The sequence below is a fragment of the Macrotis lagotis genome, chromosome 1, assembly GCF_037893015.1.
Source record: "Macrotis lagotis isolate mMagLag1 chromosome 1, bilby.v1.9.chrom.fasta, whole genome shotgun sequence".
NCBI lineage: Eukaryota > Metazoa > Chordata > Mammalia > Peramelemorphia > Peramelidae > Macrotis > Macrotis lagotis.
This window is the reverse complement of record NC_133658.1, coordinates 118,043,059-118,058,989: the sequence shown is the minus strand read 5'-3', so window position 1 is coordinate 118,058,989 and position 15,931 is coordinate 118,043,059. Positions and strand designations below refer to the sequence as shown.

General features: G+C 35.2%; 1 protein-coding gene across 6 annotated transcripts in view; it reads left to right on the top strand.

Moving 5' to 3' along the window:
• The window catches only part of USP34 (ubiquitin specific peptidase 34), a 398,976-nt gene that overhangs the window by 314,055 nt on the left and 68,990 nt on the right, over positions 1 to 15,931 (top strand). For all 6 annotated transcript variants that reach the window (XR_012472449.1, XM_074206840.1, XM_074206826.1 and 3 more), the window contains 6 exons: positions 7,808 to 7,976; positions 8,100 to 8,174; positions 11,612 to 11,763; positions 12,125 to 12,173; positions 12,261 to 12,365; positions 12,458 to 12,502. Coding sequence is in view for 5 of the 6 variants with exons in the window: in XM_074206840.1 (XP_074062941.1) it covers positions 7,808 to 7,976; positions 8,100 to 8,174; positions 11,612 to 11,763; positions 12,125 to 12,173; positions 12,261 to 12,365; positions 12,458 to 12,502 (595 nt within the window). In the remaining variant the exon portion in view is untranslated. The remainder of the gene's footprint in view (positions 1 to 7,807; positions 7,977 to 8,099; positions 8,175 to 11,611; positions 11,764 to 12,124; positions 12,174 to 12,260; positions 12,366 to 12,457; positions 12,503 to 15,931) is intronic.

Genomic DNA, 15,931 nt, shown 5'->3' with positions numbered 1-15,931 from the left:
ACTTGGCTGTTGCTTTAATTTGCATTTCTCTAGTTATTGGTGATTTGGAGCATTTTTTCATATGACTGCCAAATTATAAGTTAAAATGAAAGCTGATCTTTCTGGTTGAGGAGAAGGTATATAAGAGTTTTGCTTTTGTTTTATTCTTTTATGCTCACTCTTAATAAGATAGATTAATAGTTGCTAGACTATGGAAAAAATCATTTATTTTAAAGAAACTTAGAAAGACAAAGACTTTGAGGAAAACTGCCAGCTGATTAGATTACAAAATAGTTAAAGGTGTCACACTAAAAGACAAGCACTAAAGATTGAGAACTCATTGAGCTATATGCTAAGTGTTTGAATTCTTACCAATGGGTATATGTATAAATCAGACCTGAACATGTATCACATCATAGAAGAATATATAGCTAGTGGTAGGTTACTTATGTTCTCTTTGAACATCTGTCTGTATATTAATGCCCAAATTATGGTTAAGCATATTATATTGAATCATCCTGTATAAGTCAACAAAACCATTTAATAAGATCTCATTTTGTGCCAAGCATTGCGAATATAAGAGAATTAACTTTTCCCTCAAGCTTCGTTCTAATATGGGTGACCATCTTTATAAAGAAATGATATTTTCATTTGGAAAGTTTCAGGGAAGATAAGTAGAACCATAAGGAAGTATACTCTTTTCAGTAGCAATGACAGTTTATTGGATTATAGTTTTAAAACCCCACACAAGCAACATGACATTTAGGGAGGATATGACTAAGGAATGAAGTGAAATGTTTTTTGGCTAGGCCTTAGTAGCTTACAAAGGCAACCATCAGTCACACCAATTTGTCCCCAGAAAAGCAGGCAAGCAATTAACTTCGTAAGCATCTAGTTTCTAGATTCTTGCAAGGCAAATTATAATAAATTCTTAGACCTATTTAAATGACACAGAAATTCAAAAAGTAGAAACTAAGAGAACATAAGAAGAGAAACTGGTTGATGTGGAAGCAATGGGGATCCTGGAAAAAGGGATCATGTTATAACACAGAAGCACCTAGACCTGATCAGAACTATTCAGAACCACTTCCGGCCAAGATTGTGTAGAGAAGACAGGCACAGTTGTAAAATCTCCTGATTTAATTTAACCTAATTAACTTTTAGAAAGAGACATTTTTTTACAATGCTATAGTTAGAAAAAATTAGTAAAACTATTCCCTAAACAGTTTATGACACACTCTGTCATGATGCACAGAGTCTAGGGGAAAATGTACTCGAATTCAGACAAACCCTAGTACAGATGCTTTAGATCCTTTTGCAGTGGTAATCAAGATATTCACGTAGATATGATCTGTTTTCTTTTTTTTTTCCTTCTGGGTTCTTTGTAAAACCTTGAATCTGCATCCATTCCACTTGGCTCCTCATTGAAGGAACTGCTGTTTTAAAGGCACCTGCTATAGCACTGATAAGATAGGACTTCAGAAGTTAATAGGGTCTTCTGGGTTAGAGAAAATATGAAAGTGGAAAGACTTAGGCTGAAGCCAAGAAGCCCTCGATCTTGCCCTCAAAATCCCCACTTAGTGTGCTATCCAAGCTTCACTCTCCCCCCTCCTCCCCACCCAAACAAGGAGGTTCAGTCTGATTCTAAAGAGACTGGGGAGTTCCAGATTGATTATATAAGTAGTTTAATAATCAAAGTGGGCTGTCTGGGGGTGGGCAACCAGATGGCACGACCTGCAGAGACCTCCCAAAACCCCTGTGGTAATTACAGATATAAGACAAAAGGAGGAGTATATTAGTGTGGATTGGATTTAGGTTTACTCAGTTCATCATTCCTAGACAACTGAGTACATAGCAGTTTTGTTTTGGCTAAAGTCCTGGGGCATGTATGGCATTGTACTGGTCATTGTTGTCGTGCCCCAATCAGTGGGTTTTCTTTTTTGCTTGCATTAATTAATCTTAGTTTACATTCATATCATTAATATTATAATGTCAATATGCCATTAATATTATAGTTATGACTTTCACTGATAGAGATTTTTTACTAAGAAACCCACATCATGACTTTCACTGCTTAAGGAGTCCATACTGTTATGGCTTTCACACCACACCCTCCTAAATAATGTCTTTTCTGTGGTGTCTTTTTCTCTCTCTTCTTCATCCCTGGATTCTGCAAATTGCAAAGAGTGAGATTAAATCCTTTGATCAATCATAATTTTCTTCTTGAACTTAAGGAGGTTAACTAGGTATGACTAGTGCCTGAACTATCATACTGTATTCTTCCTAAATATACCAGAGATTAGCATCTTATCACTTACATATTGTGGGTGACTTGATTAATTGACTGCCACTTTTTATACATTTAAGTTAACAAAAGAGACTGTCAAAAATTAAATTCCATTTATGCAGTTATGAATTAGCCCAACAGGAATAAAAAGATGTTAAAGGATGTTAAGGGTCCCTTGAACTTGTCTTCTGGAGTTGTCATACTTTCCAGAAGCACTGGACCCTGAGTATGCAGGAGACCCTTTGTCAAGGACAAAGCCCTATTCTGTGTACCATACCCATCCTTGCCTCATCCCCCCCACTGACATAATTTATTGCTTGTATCTTAAATTGGACTCCCTATATGTTCTTGGGAGTCATGACAGTTGCAAGTCAGTCTGTACTATGTTGAGAAAGTGCTTGTGCAGCTGGGACAATGCTATCTTCATAACCTATTTCCCACAGAAAAAAAAAATGCATCTTTTGCCATTACCTTACTCCTCATACCATGCCTCTGTAAGTGGAAAATTGTGTCTTCCATCCTTCCTTTGCCCTACTGTTAATAAATATGCAAACCTCTGTATGAACTATGGACTCTTTGAGTCCCACATGCATATTCTCTTGTAATAAACCTAGTTATGGAGTTAAGTTTTGTGTAGTTGTGATTGCCTATTGACACAGGAATCATCGAGATAAACTTGGCTACATGGAGACTTCACTTCAAATTTTTATTAAACCACCAGCTATGAGATCAAAGATTGCATCTTAATATAAAGCTTTTTATCTCCACTAATTCCTTGTCTTGTTTTCTATTATATGTTACATGAGGTGTCCTTAATAAAATTTTATTGAACAAAAGAATATAAAAGTTTCACAGACCTAAAAAAAGTAATGTCTGAAAGACTAAATCCCAAAATGATTTCAAGCTTGGAAAAATTAATTATTCATTTAATCCCAAAAGTAGGAAGAAAAAATTGTTCTGTTTAGTTCAGGTAGTGTGGTTTAACATACTAGTTAAATTTGACTTTACTTTTGTCTTCCTTTTTGGGGGGGGTTGGTAAGGCACCTGGGGTTAAGTGGCTTGCCCAAGGCCACATAGCTAGGTAATTATTAAGTGTCTGAGGCCAGATTTGAACTCAGGTACTCCTGACTCCAGGGCCGGTGCTCTAGCCACCCCTTTCTTTTGTCTTCTAATAAGAATGATTTCTAAACCAACAAGGAGAAAACAGATGTGCTAAAGAAAAAATTCAGACCTAAGAGCTTTGGGGAAAAATAATAAGCAAATATCTAGCTGCTTTGAAGCTCAGGTCTTTGGGCTGCATTAAATTATTACTTAAAACATCTCTTTTTGGTGATCATAGGAATCAGGAGAAATTTCAGAAATTTTGTGATAACAAATGCCACAATTTTTTAACAAGTAAAGTGGAATGAGGCAAGCTAGAAAATTTCAGACCTAAAATGAAGGTGGATGCTTGCTCTTTACTTCTTGAACACCAAACTGATATTCTATTGATTCTGAAACCATAATTCCTCTCACCATGGACCAATGGAACTAATCTGCATGACATTCTGAACTGTAGGCTATACTTATATTCTTCCTGCTAGAAGGAAGACTAGAATTCTCCAGAAGGCCTTAACCATCAAGATGTTGCCCTGTGTGTCCCCCACCCCAGCCCATACTTCTTTGGACATGGACCAGCAGGATATATCTTCAGTTAATCCTGAATACCAAATTGAGGTTTTACTGGATCCCATAATCAAAGGCAGCACTTCCAATATGTCTTAAATACCTTGGGCCTTACCATCACCTTTCCCCAGGCTTTTTCTTGACTCAAACAATAGAAAATATTTTTTTTGTAGCCCTGGCCACTACTTGAATGCCTCAGCCACAATTAAAGCATACCTGTTTGACTGATGAGCAATGTCAATGGTCCATAGATCTTTATTTGTTAGTTATTTTTCACTCATTAACCATGGGTTTCCACTAAAGACCTATCTTCAACCTTTTCTTTTTTTCTTTACACTCTACAGTGATCTCATTTGTTCCCATTAAAGTTCACTTATAACAAGTTATCCCTACCACATTGCAAGGGTTAGGGGAAAAAAAAACTGGGCAAAATATTTTTGGCCCTCCTTTCATATCAGAAAAGAAGCCTGAATTATTATGTTATTAAAAGATCAAATATGTTAATATTACATAATACATAAATTTTATGCATTTCTAAGTTTCTGAACTTTCTTTGTGTTGTCTGTTCATCTTCACTTATCAACTATGGCTTCTGCAAAACTCCCCCCCAAATCCCCATTTAATTTCTTATGCCAACCCATGGATATATCAAAATCATGAAGTGAAAGGAAGAGATAACGATATATCCAACTCTGTTCTCAATCCAGTATGCCATTATTAAATTTCTTGATGCTTTTTGGATGTCTCTAATTGGATATCTCATGACTACTTCAAACCCAACAAACCTGACTTCATCTTCTTCCTTCCACCTTTTACTTTTGAGGCTACTACAAATATCCATGTTCAAAATTCTTTAGTCATTCTAGATCCTTCCCTCTTTTTCATTACTCCTAACCAATCATTTGTAAGTTTATGTTGATTCTACCTTCACATTACCCTTCACATTCATCCTTTTCTCTCCATTTATACAACTACCCTAGTTTGGGTTGCTGAGTTTCCCTCTCATTCTGTAATGGTATCTTTAGGCAACTTACCCTTTTCTTCCTCATCAAACTGTTTCTGTTATGACCTTGGGATTTCATTCTTGAGATATGGTCAGTCTTCTTTGACTGATTTCTTCAGAATTTAGTTCATAGGGTCCTATATATTCTCATCTGACCCTTTAGAAATATTTAGGGTACATAGCAGTATATCCATCTTACACTTTTCTCTATTGCAAACTCTAGGCGTGAGCAGTGACTTTCCCTCATTGTTTTTTCATCATTTCCAATTTAGCTAGCTGTTTTTCTTTCTTGGTGAGAATTGGCTCCAAAAAAAATAGCATTTCCCCTTATTGGGTCATTTGAAAAGTGACACTTTCATTAAGACCCAATAAAGAAATTATACTTTCTTTGCTTTAAGATACCTAAAAGGTGTTCAGATAGTCCCCATCACTACTAAATCTTGACTCTTAGTTTCCCATTCCTGTCCAACTTTTTTCCTATGATAGTAATAGCTTACATTTACAGTTTTAAGATTAGCATAATTTGTTTTCTATATATAATCTCATAAACATCATAATCTTATGGGGAAGGGGTAACTATTCCCATTTTAAAGATTAGAAAATTGAGGCAAGAAGTTAAGTGATAGACCCAGAGTCTTATAGCTACCTGCATATCTTTATTCTACCCTTATTTCCTCTTCTTTTTGTACTTTTTTTTTTTTTTGGTAATTCAGTTGACAACCTTATTGCTAAACCCCTTACAACTCTATTCTATTGAGAAAAACATTCTAATAAATATGCATAGTAAAACAAAACGAATTCCTATAGTGGCTATCTCTGAAAATATATATATATATTTAATTTTGAACTTCAAGTTCTTTGCTTCTGTGCTAGGAGTTGGAGAACCTAATTAATTCATTATGGATCCTCTGAAACTATGACTGGTAATTGTCTTGATCAGAATTTTTATATTGAAACATTTCAGAGTTATTCTATTTTGTATTTTTTCTTATTGGATATTTGGTACAGTAGTATGCCTTTAAATCCATATACCATTATTTATTGTTCCAATGTTAACTACTTCCTTAGTTTTCATTTTATTGATAATATAAAAAACACTGTTAGAAATATTTTACCACTCATACGTGTTTTGCCTTTTTTCTTTTACCTATTTGAAGCATTATACCTGGTAGTGGTATCAATAGGTCAATGACTTTACCTGATTTAGTGACCCTTGTAGGCATAATTTATAATTGCTTTCCAGAATACATAGATCGATTCATAGACATACCAACTTTGCATTAGTGGGCCAATCTCACCTTTCTGACAACCAGAATTCTCCTTTTTTTTTAAATCATTTTTGTCAGTCAAGTTGGAGATGAAATTACTAGAGTATTTTAATTTACATTTCTCTAGTAATTTGTGATTTGGAATTTTTTTGTTTGGTTGTCAATAGAACAGATTTCCTTTTGAAAACTTCTTGTTCGCATCTTTTTTACCATTTTAACTTTAATTGCATAAAATTAAAAAGGCTTGCCCAAAGAAAACCAATGCAGTTAAAATTAGAAAGGACATCATTAACTAGGAAAAAAAAATTTTGCACAAAAGTTTCTTTGATAAAGGTTTGAAATAAAATATCTTATATATTTTCAGTAATCCTCTCCCCTTGTTTAGTCAGGAAAACTATATATACATATATTATACATATATATATATATATAGTTGTGAATAATATTTTCTTCTCTAATTCATGTAATGGTGTGATTCTTATCATGTGTGTCTTGGAATTTATATGGTATATAGTATGAAAATGTTGATCTAATCCCAGCAGAATTTCTTGAAGACTGAGTCCTTACTCCAGTTCTTTGAGTATGTTGACCACAATAGGAAACTTTCATTTTAATTGGGTGGCATTCCCATAGAACTGGATCTTGTCATGATATATGCCTCTTGAAAAATCACTGTACAGTAATTAGGCAATAAGCTGGATCTATAGGAAACTCATAGCCCAAAGTAGTTTTGGGAAATTATACAATACTTTTAATGATAGCAAGCTTTCCATCATACAGACTTGTCTTTTTAATAGTCTCTTGGTGAGAATTTTTTATGAGTGCAAGTACTTGCATGCTTTTCTCCAAGAATTAAAGTTGAAGGTCACCTAAAGGTAATAGAAAGACAAGTTCTACACATTAGGCTAAAACTCAACACCATCAGAGAATTGTTTAGGATATGTGGGGGCATAAATATTAGAAAGAATAAAATGATGGACTGTTCACATAAATAGCAACAGAAAACAAATAGACATATATGTTCTGTTTGCATCCACATGACCAAGAGGGAGCTAAAGGAAGACTGATGGAAACAGAATATGAATGAAAATTACACAGGATCAGAAAGGATTTTTGTAATGTATAGCATTGAAGGGGGAATGCTTATATTATTAAAAATCATAATGCATCAAAATATTCTCCTTTTATCATTTTTTTGGTGTAGAATTATGAGTAGGAGAATTCCTTCATTATACAAATTGTCTATAACTTCATCTTAAATCATTGCCTGAGACACTTGAGAGGTTTACAGACTTGGTCCATGATCCAATAGATAAGATATGCCAGAATCATTGTTCTGATGAGGTCATTCATGAGAAAATATAGAGCGAAAGGGAAGAGGAGGACCCAACACAGAACTATGGGTTTGCACACATAGATAGGAAAAATTACATAACTAGAGTGGGAGATTGGATTCACATGATCACTTTTAGTATTCAGTCTAAAATGCATGTCATTATTATTGGTGTTTACCATGACAACAGTGAAGTACATAAGTTTAATTTCTTTAAAATGTTTTCACACTAGCATAATACCCATCTTAAGAGTCATGTTAAATTGTTTCAGGTCAGATGATATGGATGGTCCTGTGGAAGATATAGGAAGCCGTTCATGTGTCACCAGATTTGTGAAGACACTGTTATCAATTATGGAACATGGTGTGAAACCTCATAGTAAACATCTCACTGAATACTTTGCCTTCCTTTATGAATTTGCAAAAATGGGTGAAGAGGAGGTGAGAATATTTTTTATTCACTTCAGAAACTCTGTGTTTAGAAAACCCTATACATATGTGTGTAGTGGGGAATTCATTATTAATACTTCCTGTGTTCAAGTAACTCATTATCTTTGTTTCTAGAGCCAATTTTTGCTGTCTCTGCAAGCTATTTCAACAATGGTACACTTCTACATGGGAACCAAAGGGCCTGAAAATGTAAGTAACAATGCCTATTGTTTTCAGTTTAGAAACCATTTACTAAGTAGTTGTTACTTCTTAGAATCAATTTTTTTTTTTGTTACACACTGGAAAATCAGTGCATAGATAAAATATCAGAACTAAATGATTATATATTAAACCATGAATATAATTTCACTATTTTCTCACCTCATTTTTTTCATAATTTTTCACTACCCTCAAACTATTCCTTTCTCGTATGAAAAAATAAACAGTTATTGGGGCAGGTGGGTGGTACAGTGGATAGAGCACCAGCCCTGGAGTCAGGAGGACCCAAGTTCAAATGCAGACTCAGACATTAATACCTGTGTGACCTTCGGCAAGTCACTTAACCCCACTGCCTTGCAAAAAACTAAAAAAAAAAGTTGTTGAGATAAGCAAATTTATATTGTAATTAGTGCATCTGAAATTCTCTCTCTCTCTCTCTCTCTCTCTCTCTCTCTCTCTCTCTTTTAATTTTTTTTATTTTTTTAGGTTTTTGCAAGGCAAATGGGGTTAAGTGGCTTGCCCAAAGCCACACAGCTAGGTAATTATTAAGTGTCTGAGACCCGGATTTGAACCCAGGTACTCCTGACTCCAGGGCTGGTGCTTTATCCACTACGCCACCTAGCCGCCCCTGAAATTGTCTCTTTCTTCCAACTTCTGTCAAAGGATGGAAATGTGCTTGATCTTTTGAACCTTCCTACTCATTTCTGTAATCAGAGGTCTTAAGGCTTTCAAAGTTACATACTTTATTAAGTCATTTTGGAAATATATCCATCTCTACTTAATCATCCATCAAAAATGTTTGTACTGCTGATCAATTTAGAATGATTCCACAGAGATCTGTTTGATAGCAAAAGTTATCCTTTCTTAAACATATTTCTCAAGTCCTTAAGGTGGTTATACTGGAAATATATCCATAAATTTTGTAGTTGACTTTTATTCATTACATAGTGAATGTTAAACTAACCTTGTAATGAAAAAGACGTAAGTTCATATCCTTCCTAGAGGTACTTATTTATTATTATTCTTATAATTCTGGACAAGTCACTTAATTTTATTGTTCTATAGAATGGGGATAATAATAGTGACTAATATACAGGCTTATTAAGCATTTTTTAATAAATGTCAACTATTATTGTTATGTTACCACTCAGTTCTATGTTGGCACTCCTTCCAGCATTGTATATCACAACCTCTCTTCACCTTAGTAATAGTCTAAATGAGTTTCTTTGGGTTAAAAAAATTCAGTTCCAGATGCCTGATAAGGACCTGATAATGTTCCTCCCTAAACTTACATAGAAACATAAACTAGTCCTCATATTGCAACACATATGATCTGTTTCTAGGCACATCCTTGAGATCTTTTCAGAATGGTACTTGTCTGAACATAGGTTCTGTTGACATTGCTATCAAGAAGCCAGCATTACTTCCTGACTTAGATACAGCTGTGTATACACGCGTGCGCGCGCGCGCGCGCGCGCACACACACACACACACACACACACACACACACACACAGAGTAAGGTCAGTAAAGCACAAGTCATTATCCACTGGTAAAGGATAAGCCAGTAGAGAATCAGAGTAGTAAAATGATTTGCTTAGTCACATAGCAAGTAAATGATGGAGCCATAAACTTGAGCCTTAAGTCAGCTGACTGTCCACTCTAGAGTATTGACCAAAAGCCTAGGTTCTATTCTTAGGTCAACTATTCATCCAGACCTCAGATTTTTCACCTATAAAATGAGAGGAGCACCCTATTGAAAAAGGTTCTTTTTCTCTCCTCCGTTACATGAATGTATACATTTGTACTATAATTTAGCTGCATTTTTTTCACTTCCTCTTAATAAGAATGTCTTGTTTTGAGGACTGCTTTTATATCATCATGTAAATAGATTAAAAAAATCATTTAGTGTTCTTAAGTTTGAAGATACTTCTGTCTTAATGGATATTGCTGTAATAATAAATAGGAATAAATAGGAATAATAGGAAACATTCAAACAGGTATCTCCCTGAGGGAGTCCTTTTGGTTGTTTTTTTTTGTTTGTTTGTTTTTGTTTTTGTTTTTAGACAAACAGGGAATATTGCCATTTTCTCTTCTGTTCCGCATGGTCATTCTGTTTTATGCTTTGACTCTTTAAAAAGACAGCACCTTTAGATGATTTGCTCCAGGCAAAATATTCCATACTGTGGGAATTGAATTGGGTATTACAAGCCTGTCCATTAAGTCCATAAATTTTCTTAATATGAATAAAGTTTTGTTCAAGTTCATCTTGGCTTTGGCCTTGAATTTGTCAAACGGTGACAACATAATTTTTAAACAAAATTTTATTAGCATCTTTTTTTTATCTTGCCTACATTGTACATACATATAACTCAATAACCTGGGAATATTCATATATATATATATATATATATATATATATATATGCGCATGCACACATATATGCATATACACTAATACAGTGGTTGGGTACACATTATATATGTGTGTGTATACATGCATGTGTGTCACCATTCACCCTCCCAGAAGGCAGTTCTTAAAAGTAAAGAGGGGGAAATAAAGAATTCAGCAAAAATAAACAACATATCAAAAAAGTCTGGGAGGTGGCTAGGTTGCACAGTGGATAGAGCACTGGCCCTGGAGTCAGGCATACCTGAGTTCAAATTCTGGCCTCAGACACTTAATAATGACCTAGCTGTGTGGCCTTGGGCAAGCCACTTAACCCCATTTGCCTTGCAGAAACCTCAAAAAAAAAAAGTCTGACATTTGGATTGTTCTGTCCCCATGGTCTTCCATTTCTTTACCTTCTCATGTCACTTCTCTGGAGCCAAATCTTGTCAATACACATTCAGTTGTTTTGTTGTTCTTTTTTATGCTGTTTTGGTCCTTGTTCACATTGGTTTCCTAGTTCTACTTTGTCTTCATTTATATGTGACTCCTCAAGCTTCTTTATATTCATTATATTGTCTCTGACCTCAGAGGGAAAATCCATTCCATGTGCCACAGGTTGTGTGACCCTTCCCCATCTGATGACCAGCTACTTTATTTCAGTTCTTGACTACTACAAAAAGTGCTTTGATAAACATTTTGATGTACAGGAGTCCTTTCCATTTGCCCTTGACTTCCATAAGTTCTATGCCTAGCAAGAGAATTTTTGGGGTAGAAAGCATATGGATATTTTAGTAACTTTCCTTACATAATTCAAATTGTTTTCCAGAAAGGTTACTCCATTTCATAACTTTGTCAGTCATGCATTAGAGGGATTTTTTTTGCAGTGGATTCTTATAATATGCCATCTCCAAATAACCACTGAGTTCTGTATAAAATAATTTCATATTTAAAAAAATTTTAGGTGGAATAATTAAGTTGTGTTCCACCGGAAAATAAAACCAAATACTATTTAGAATGAATTTTGTTCTTATTCCTTAGCCTCAAGTTGAAGTGCTTTCAGAAGAAGAAGGAGAAGAGGAAGAAGAGGAAGAAGATATACTGTCTTTAGCAGAAGAAAAATATAGACCTGCTGCACTTGAAAAGATGGTAGCCTTAGTAGCTCTTTTGGTTGAGCAATCCCGCTCCGAAAGGTATAAAACTTTGAACACATATAAATTATTTTTTATAATTCTTTAAGATATCTTGATCATTGAGTGTTATACAATTTTAATAATAGTTTTGGAGTGCTGTTTAGTAATCAAGTTGGTTCTGAGGTCTCCAGTTCTTCTGTATCAAATCAGCTTTCTTTAAGCTTGTCCTTTGGCATTCAAAATATTTTTAAAATAACTTGTGGTTGGATGTAAAATAGGAAATAACTGAATCTTCAGCGATTTTTACAGGCACTCTTTCAGGTAACTGTAGTTCCAAAACAAAGGCAATGATTATATTATTCTACAATGTGGATTAGAAAAAAAGGGAATTCATTTTAATCTGTTTTTCTTTTTGTTTCAGGCACTTAACATTGTCTCAGAATGATATGGCAGCTTTAACAGGTGGAAAGGTAATATAAATTTTGAAACATTTGGAGAGAAATATAAATTGACACAAATAATGTTGCTTGCAAAATTAATAATATTAATTTTTACAGGGATTTCCCTTCTTGTTTCAACATATTCGTGATGGAATCAATATAAGACAAACCTGTAATCTGATTTTCAGCCTTTGTCGATATAATAATCGACTTGCAGAACATGTAAGTGCTGTAATATTGGCTCACAGAGGAAAAGAGATGCTTTTTAATGTTTTAAGGAAAATTTTGAAATTCTCTCTTTTTCTTTTTTTAAGATTATTTCCATGCTTTTCACATCCATAGCAAAGCTTACTCCTGAGGTATGTATTAAATAATTTTACAAATATGAATTTAAAAAATTATAGAATTATAGAAATCCCTAGATCTGTCATCAAAACAAATCTTTTACATTTTTCTTGAAGAAAAATGTATATTAAAGCTTATTATATTTTTACCATTGTCATAAACCTGACATTAAAGCAAATTATTAAACCAAATTAACTGTCTTTATACTAGTTACTAGATGTCTTATTTTATTATTTTGTGCAAAAAAACAAACATGATGATTTAAAGCACTCCTTGAGACAAAGTAGTGAAGCTAAATACAGTCACATAACAACATAATTACCTGTGGAAATGTTACAGTTGCCATGACATTCTGGACTTGGTTTGTTGACAGTTGCAAAGTGCCAACAGTAGGTTTATCCTTATTTACTCATTTGTTCTGAGTATCAGGTCTTCCATATAAAACACTGTGTTGGGGCTGTGTATCAATTTGAAGAGTGCTTAATGTATGGATGTTCTATGTTTTGTTTTAGTTTTTTACATGAAAAGAAAAATTCAAATTGATCAGAGTAAGTGGGCTTGCTGTGGCTGATTTACAGGTGCAATTTTCCAGATTTTCAGCTAATTGCACAAAAAGTTACAGTGTGTGTGTACATAATCTGTTGAGTTTTTTTTAATAAAGCAGATGTCTTAAACTATAAAACCTGACAGATAAAGCAGTTACAATTTTAGTCCATTCTCATTAATGAGTAGATTTCCAAAATAATAAAGAACATTTTAGTAGAGAGAACATAGCAACGATTCACCACCATCAAGTGAGATTTATACCAAGAATATGGAAATAGTTTAGTATTAAGAAAACAATCAGAACATATTAAATATCATGGTATAGGAGTAAGATTGACATACATGAAAGAAGATCTGAGTTCTAATCCTACATCTGACTCTAGAAAAGTTACAGAACCTTACAGCGCTTGTGTCTCCACCTTTGAAATGGGGATAATGTTCATCTAACACAGATTTCAGTAATATAACTAAGTAATGAAGTAAAATAAGATTTGTAGTCAGGAAGACCCAAGTTCTAAATATATTCTCAGATATTTACAAGTTATGTGACCAGGTGCCCTCCCTTAATTTCCTTCTGATTCAGTTTCTCATTTATAAGATGGGAATAATAACAGCAACTACCTCCCAAGATTATCATAAGGAAAAATGACCTTACATTTGTAAAATACTTTGCAACTATAAAACACAAGGTAAATGTTAACTATTAGCCTGTTAGACATAGATGTGAAAAATAAATTCAGTTTGGCTTCAATACATTACTGTGAAATCATTCTAGAAACTTTCTAGAAGGGCTAAAGATAGATTGCGAAATGCTTTAAATCTTAAGCTAAGGAATTTATTTTATCTTAGTGGCTGTAGGGAACTATTAAATCCTCTGTATCAAAGGTTATATAGTCTGATCTGTGCTTTAGAAATGTGTTTGGGGGGCAGAGGCAAGATGACAGTGTGAAGGCAGGAATTCCTGGAAACTCATTCCCCAAAAAACTCGCCCAAACTGTCAGTGTATGACTCTAGCCAAAATTTAAAAGGGAGAGAACCCACAGAAAGACCGAATGATACAATTTCCCAGTCTAAGACAATTTAGAAGTTCCACAGTAAAGGTCTGTTTCACTGGGACTGGGGATTGGAAAAGGCCACTGTGAGCACAGTGCAGCTGTGCTGGGTGCCCCGATCCTGGGGTGCCTGGGTCTGTGGCAGAGGGGGCAGTTTCCAGACCTCCTGGCTCAGAGATCACCAGGAACAGGTTGAAGGGGTGGTGTGAGAATCCTGCCACACCAGAGTGAGTCTAGATCAAGCACCACCCTCAGAACACCCCTGCAATGAGAACCTTCAGCAGGAATTGGGGAAGAAAGTCTGTACCTCCAGAGTGCAGCCCACAGACAGTAAGGGGGTCAGGGGAGACTGCAGAGGTCTCTCTCTGCTCTCCCTGGGGCAGGACTCAACTGTTTGCCACACTCAGATCCAGGTTACAGTCTGAGGGCCCCCCATAACACCATAGCCGAGGAAGGACCATCCTCAGCTCCAGGGAAGAAGGGAGCATTTGTGCTCATCCCTATTCAAAGCACAGTCAAGAGAACAATCACAGCCTCTCATAAGACCTTGGAAGTGTGGTAAATCAGTCATAGGCTGAGATAACAAGAAAACAAAAGAAAAAGAATTGGACCATAGAAAATTTCTTTGGTCCAATGGAAGATTCTAAAGATGACAAAATCGAAGCTTCTGTATCCAAAACCTCCAAGAGAAATAGAAAATGGGCTCACGCTTTGGATAAGCTCAAAAAAGACTTTGAAAAGCAATTAAGGGAGGTAGAGGAAAAATTGGGAGGAGAAATGAAAGCGATGCAGATAAATCATGAAAATCAAATCAGCAGCTTGGTGAAAGAAATGCAAAAAACATTTTAAGAAAATAACATGTTAAAAACCAGTTTAAAGGCCAAATGGGAAAAAGGAACACAAGGCAGATGAGGAGAAGAATGTCGTAAAAAGCATATTTAGTCAGCTGGAACTCTCTGAAGAAAATAACTCCTTCAAATGCAGAATGGAACTAAAGGAAAGCAATGACTTTGTGATGAGAAATCAGCAAGAAATAAAACTATTCAAAAAAAATCCCCAAATTAGAAGAAAATGTGAAATATCTCATTGGAAAAACAACTGACCTCAAAAACAGAACCAGGAGAGATGATTTAAAAATTATTGGGCTACCTGAAAGTCATAACCAGGAAAAAAGCCTAGACTTCATTTTTCTTTTTTTTTTTTCTTTTAAATTTATTTTTTATTCAAGTAAACAAAAATACCCCTCCTCCCCCATGAATATAGATAGACTTGTTTGGGTGAAAAAAGTAAAGGGGAGAGAAAAAAATTAAAAAAAAATAATAATAGTAATAATTGTAGGTATGGCCAGGTGGCACAATGGATGAAGCACCAGCCCTGGAGTCACGAGCACCCAAGTCCACATCCAGCCTCGTAAACCCAACAATCACCCAGCCATGTGACATGCAAGCCACCCGATCCCCACTGCCCTGCAAAAACCAAAAAAAGAAAGAAAAAAAAGACATAAAATAAAATAATAATAATAGTAGGGGTGGCTGGGTGGCAGACAGAGCATTGGCCCTTGAGCCAGGAGCACCTGGGTCCAAATCTGGCCCCAGACACGCAAAGATCACTCTGCTATGTGGCCCTAGGCAGGCCATCCAGCCCCACTTGCCCTGCACCCTCCCCCAAATAATAATAACAGAAAATGTGCTTGAGTCTTTGTTCCAACACCAACAACTCTGTCATAGGTGGATCTCATTCTTTATGATAAGTCCATCACAAAAGTTACTTCCATATTTTTCCACCATTGCCATTGCTAATCACAACTCCCTCCTTTCTTATTTCTCCACTACCATGTACTAGTAC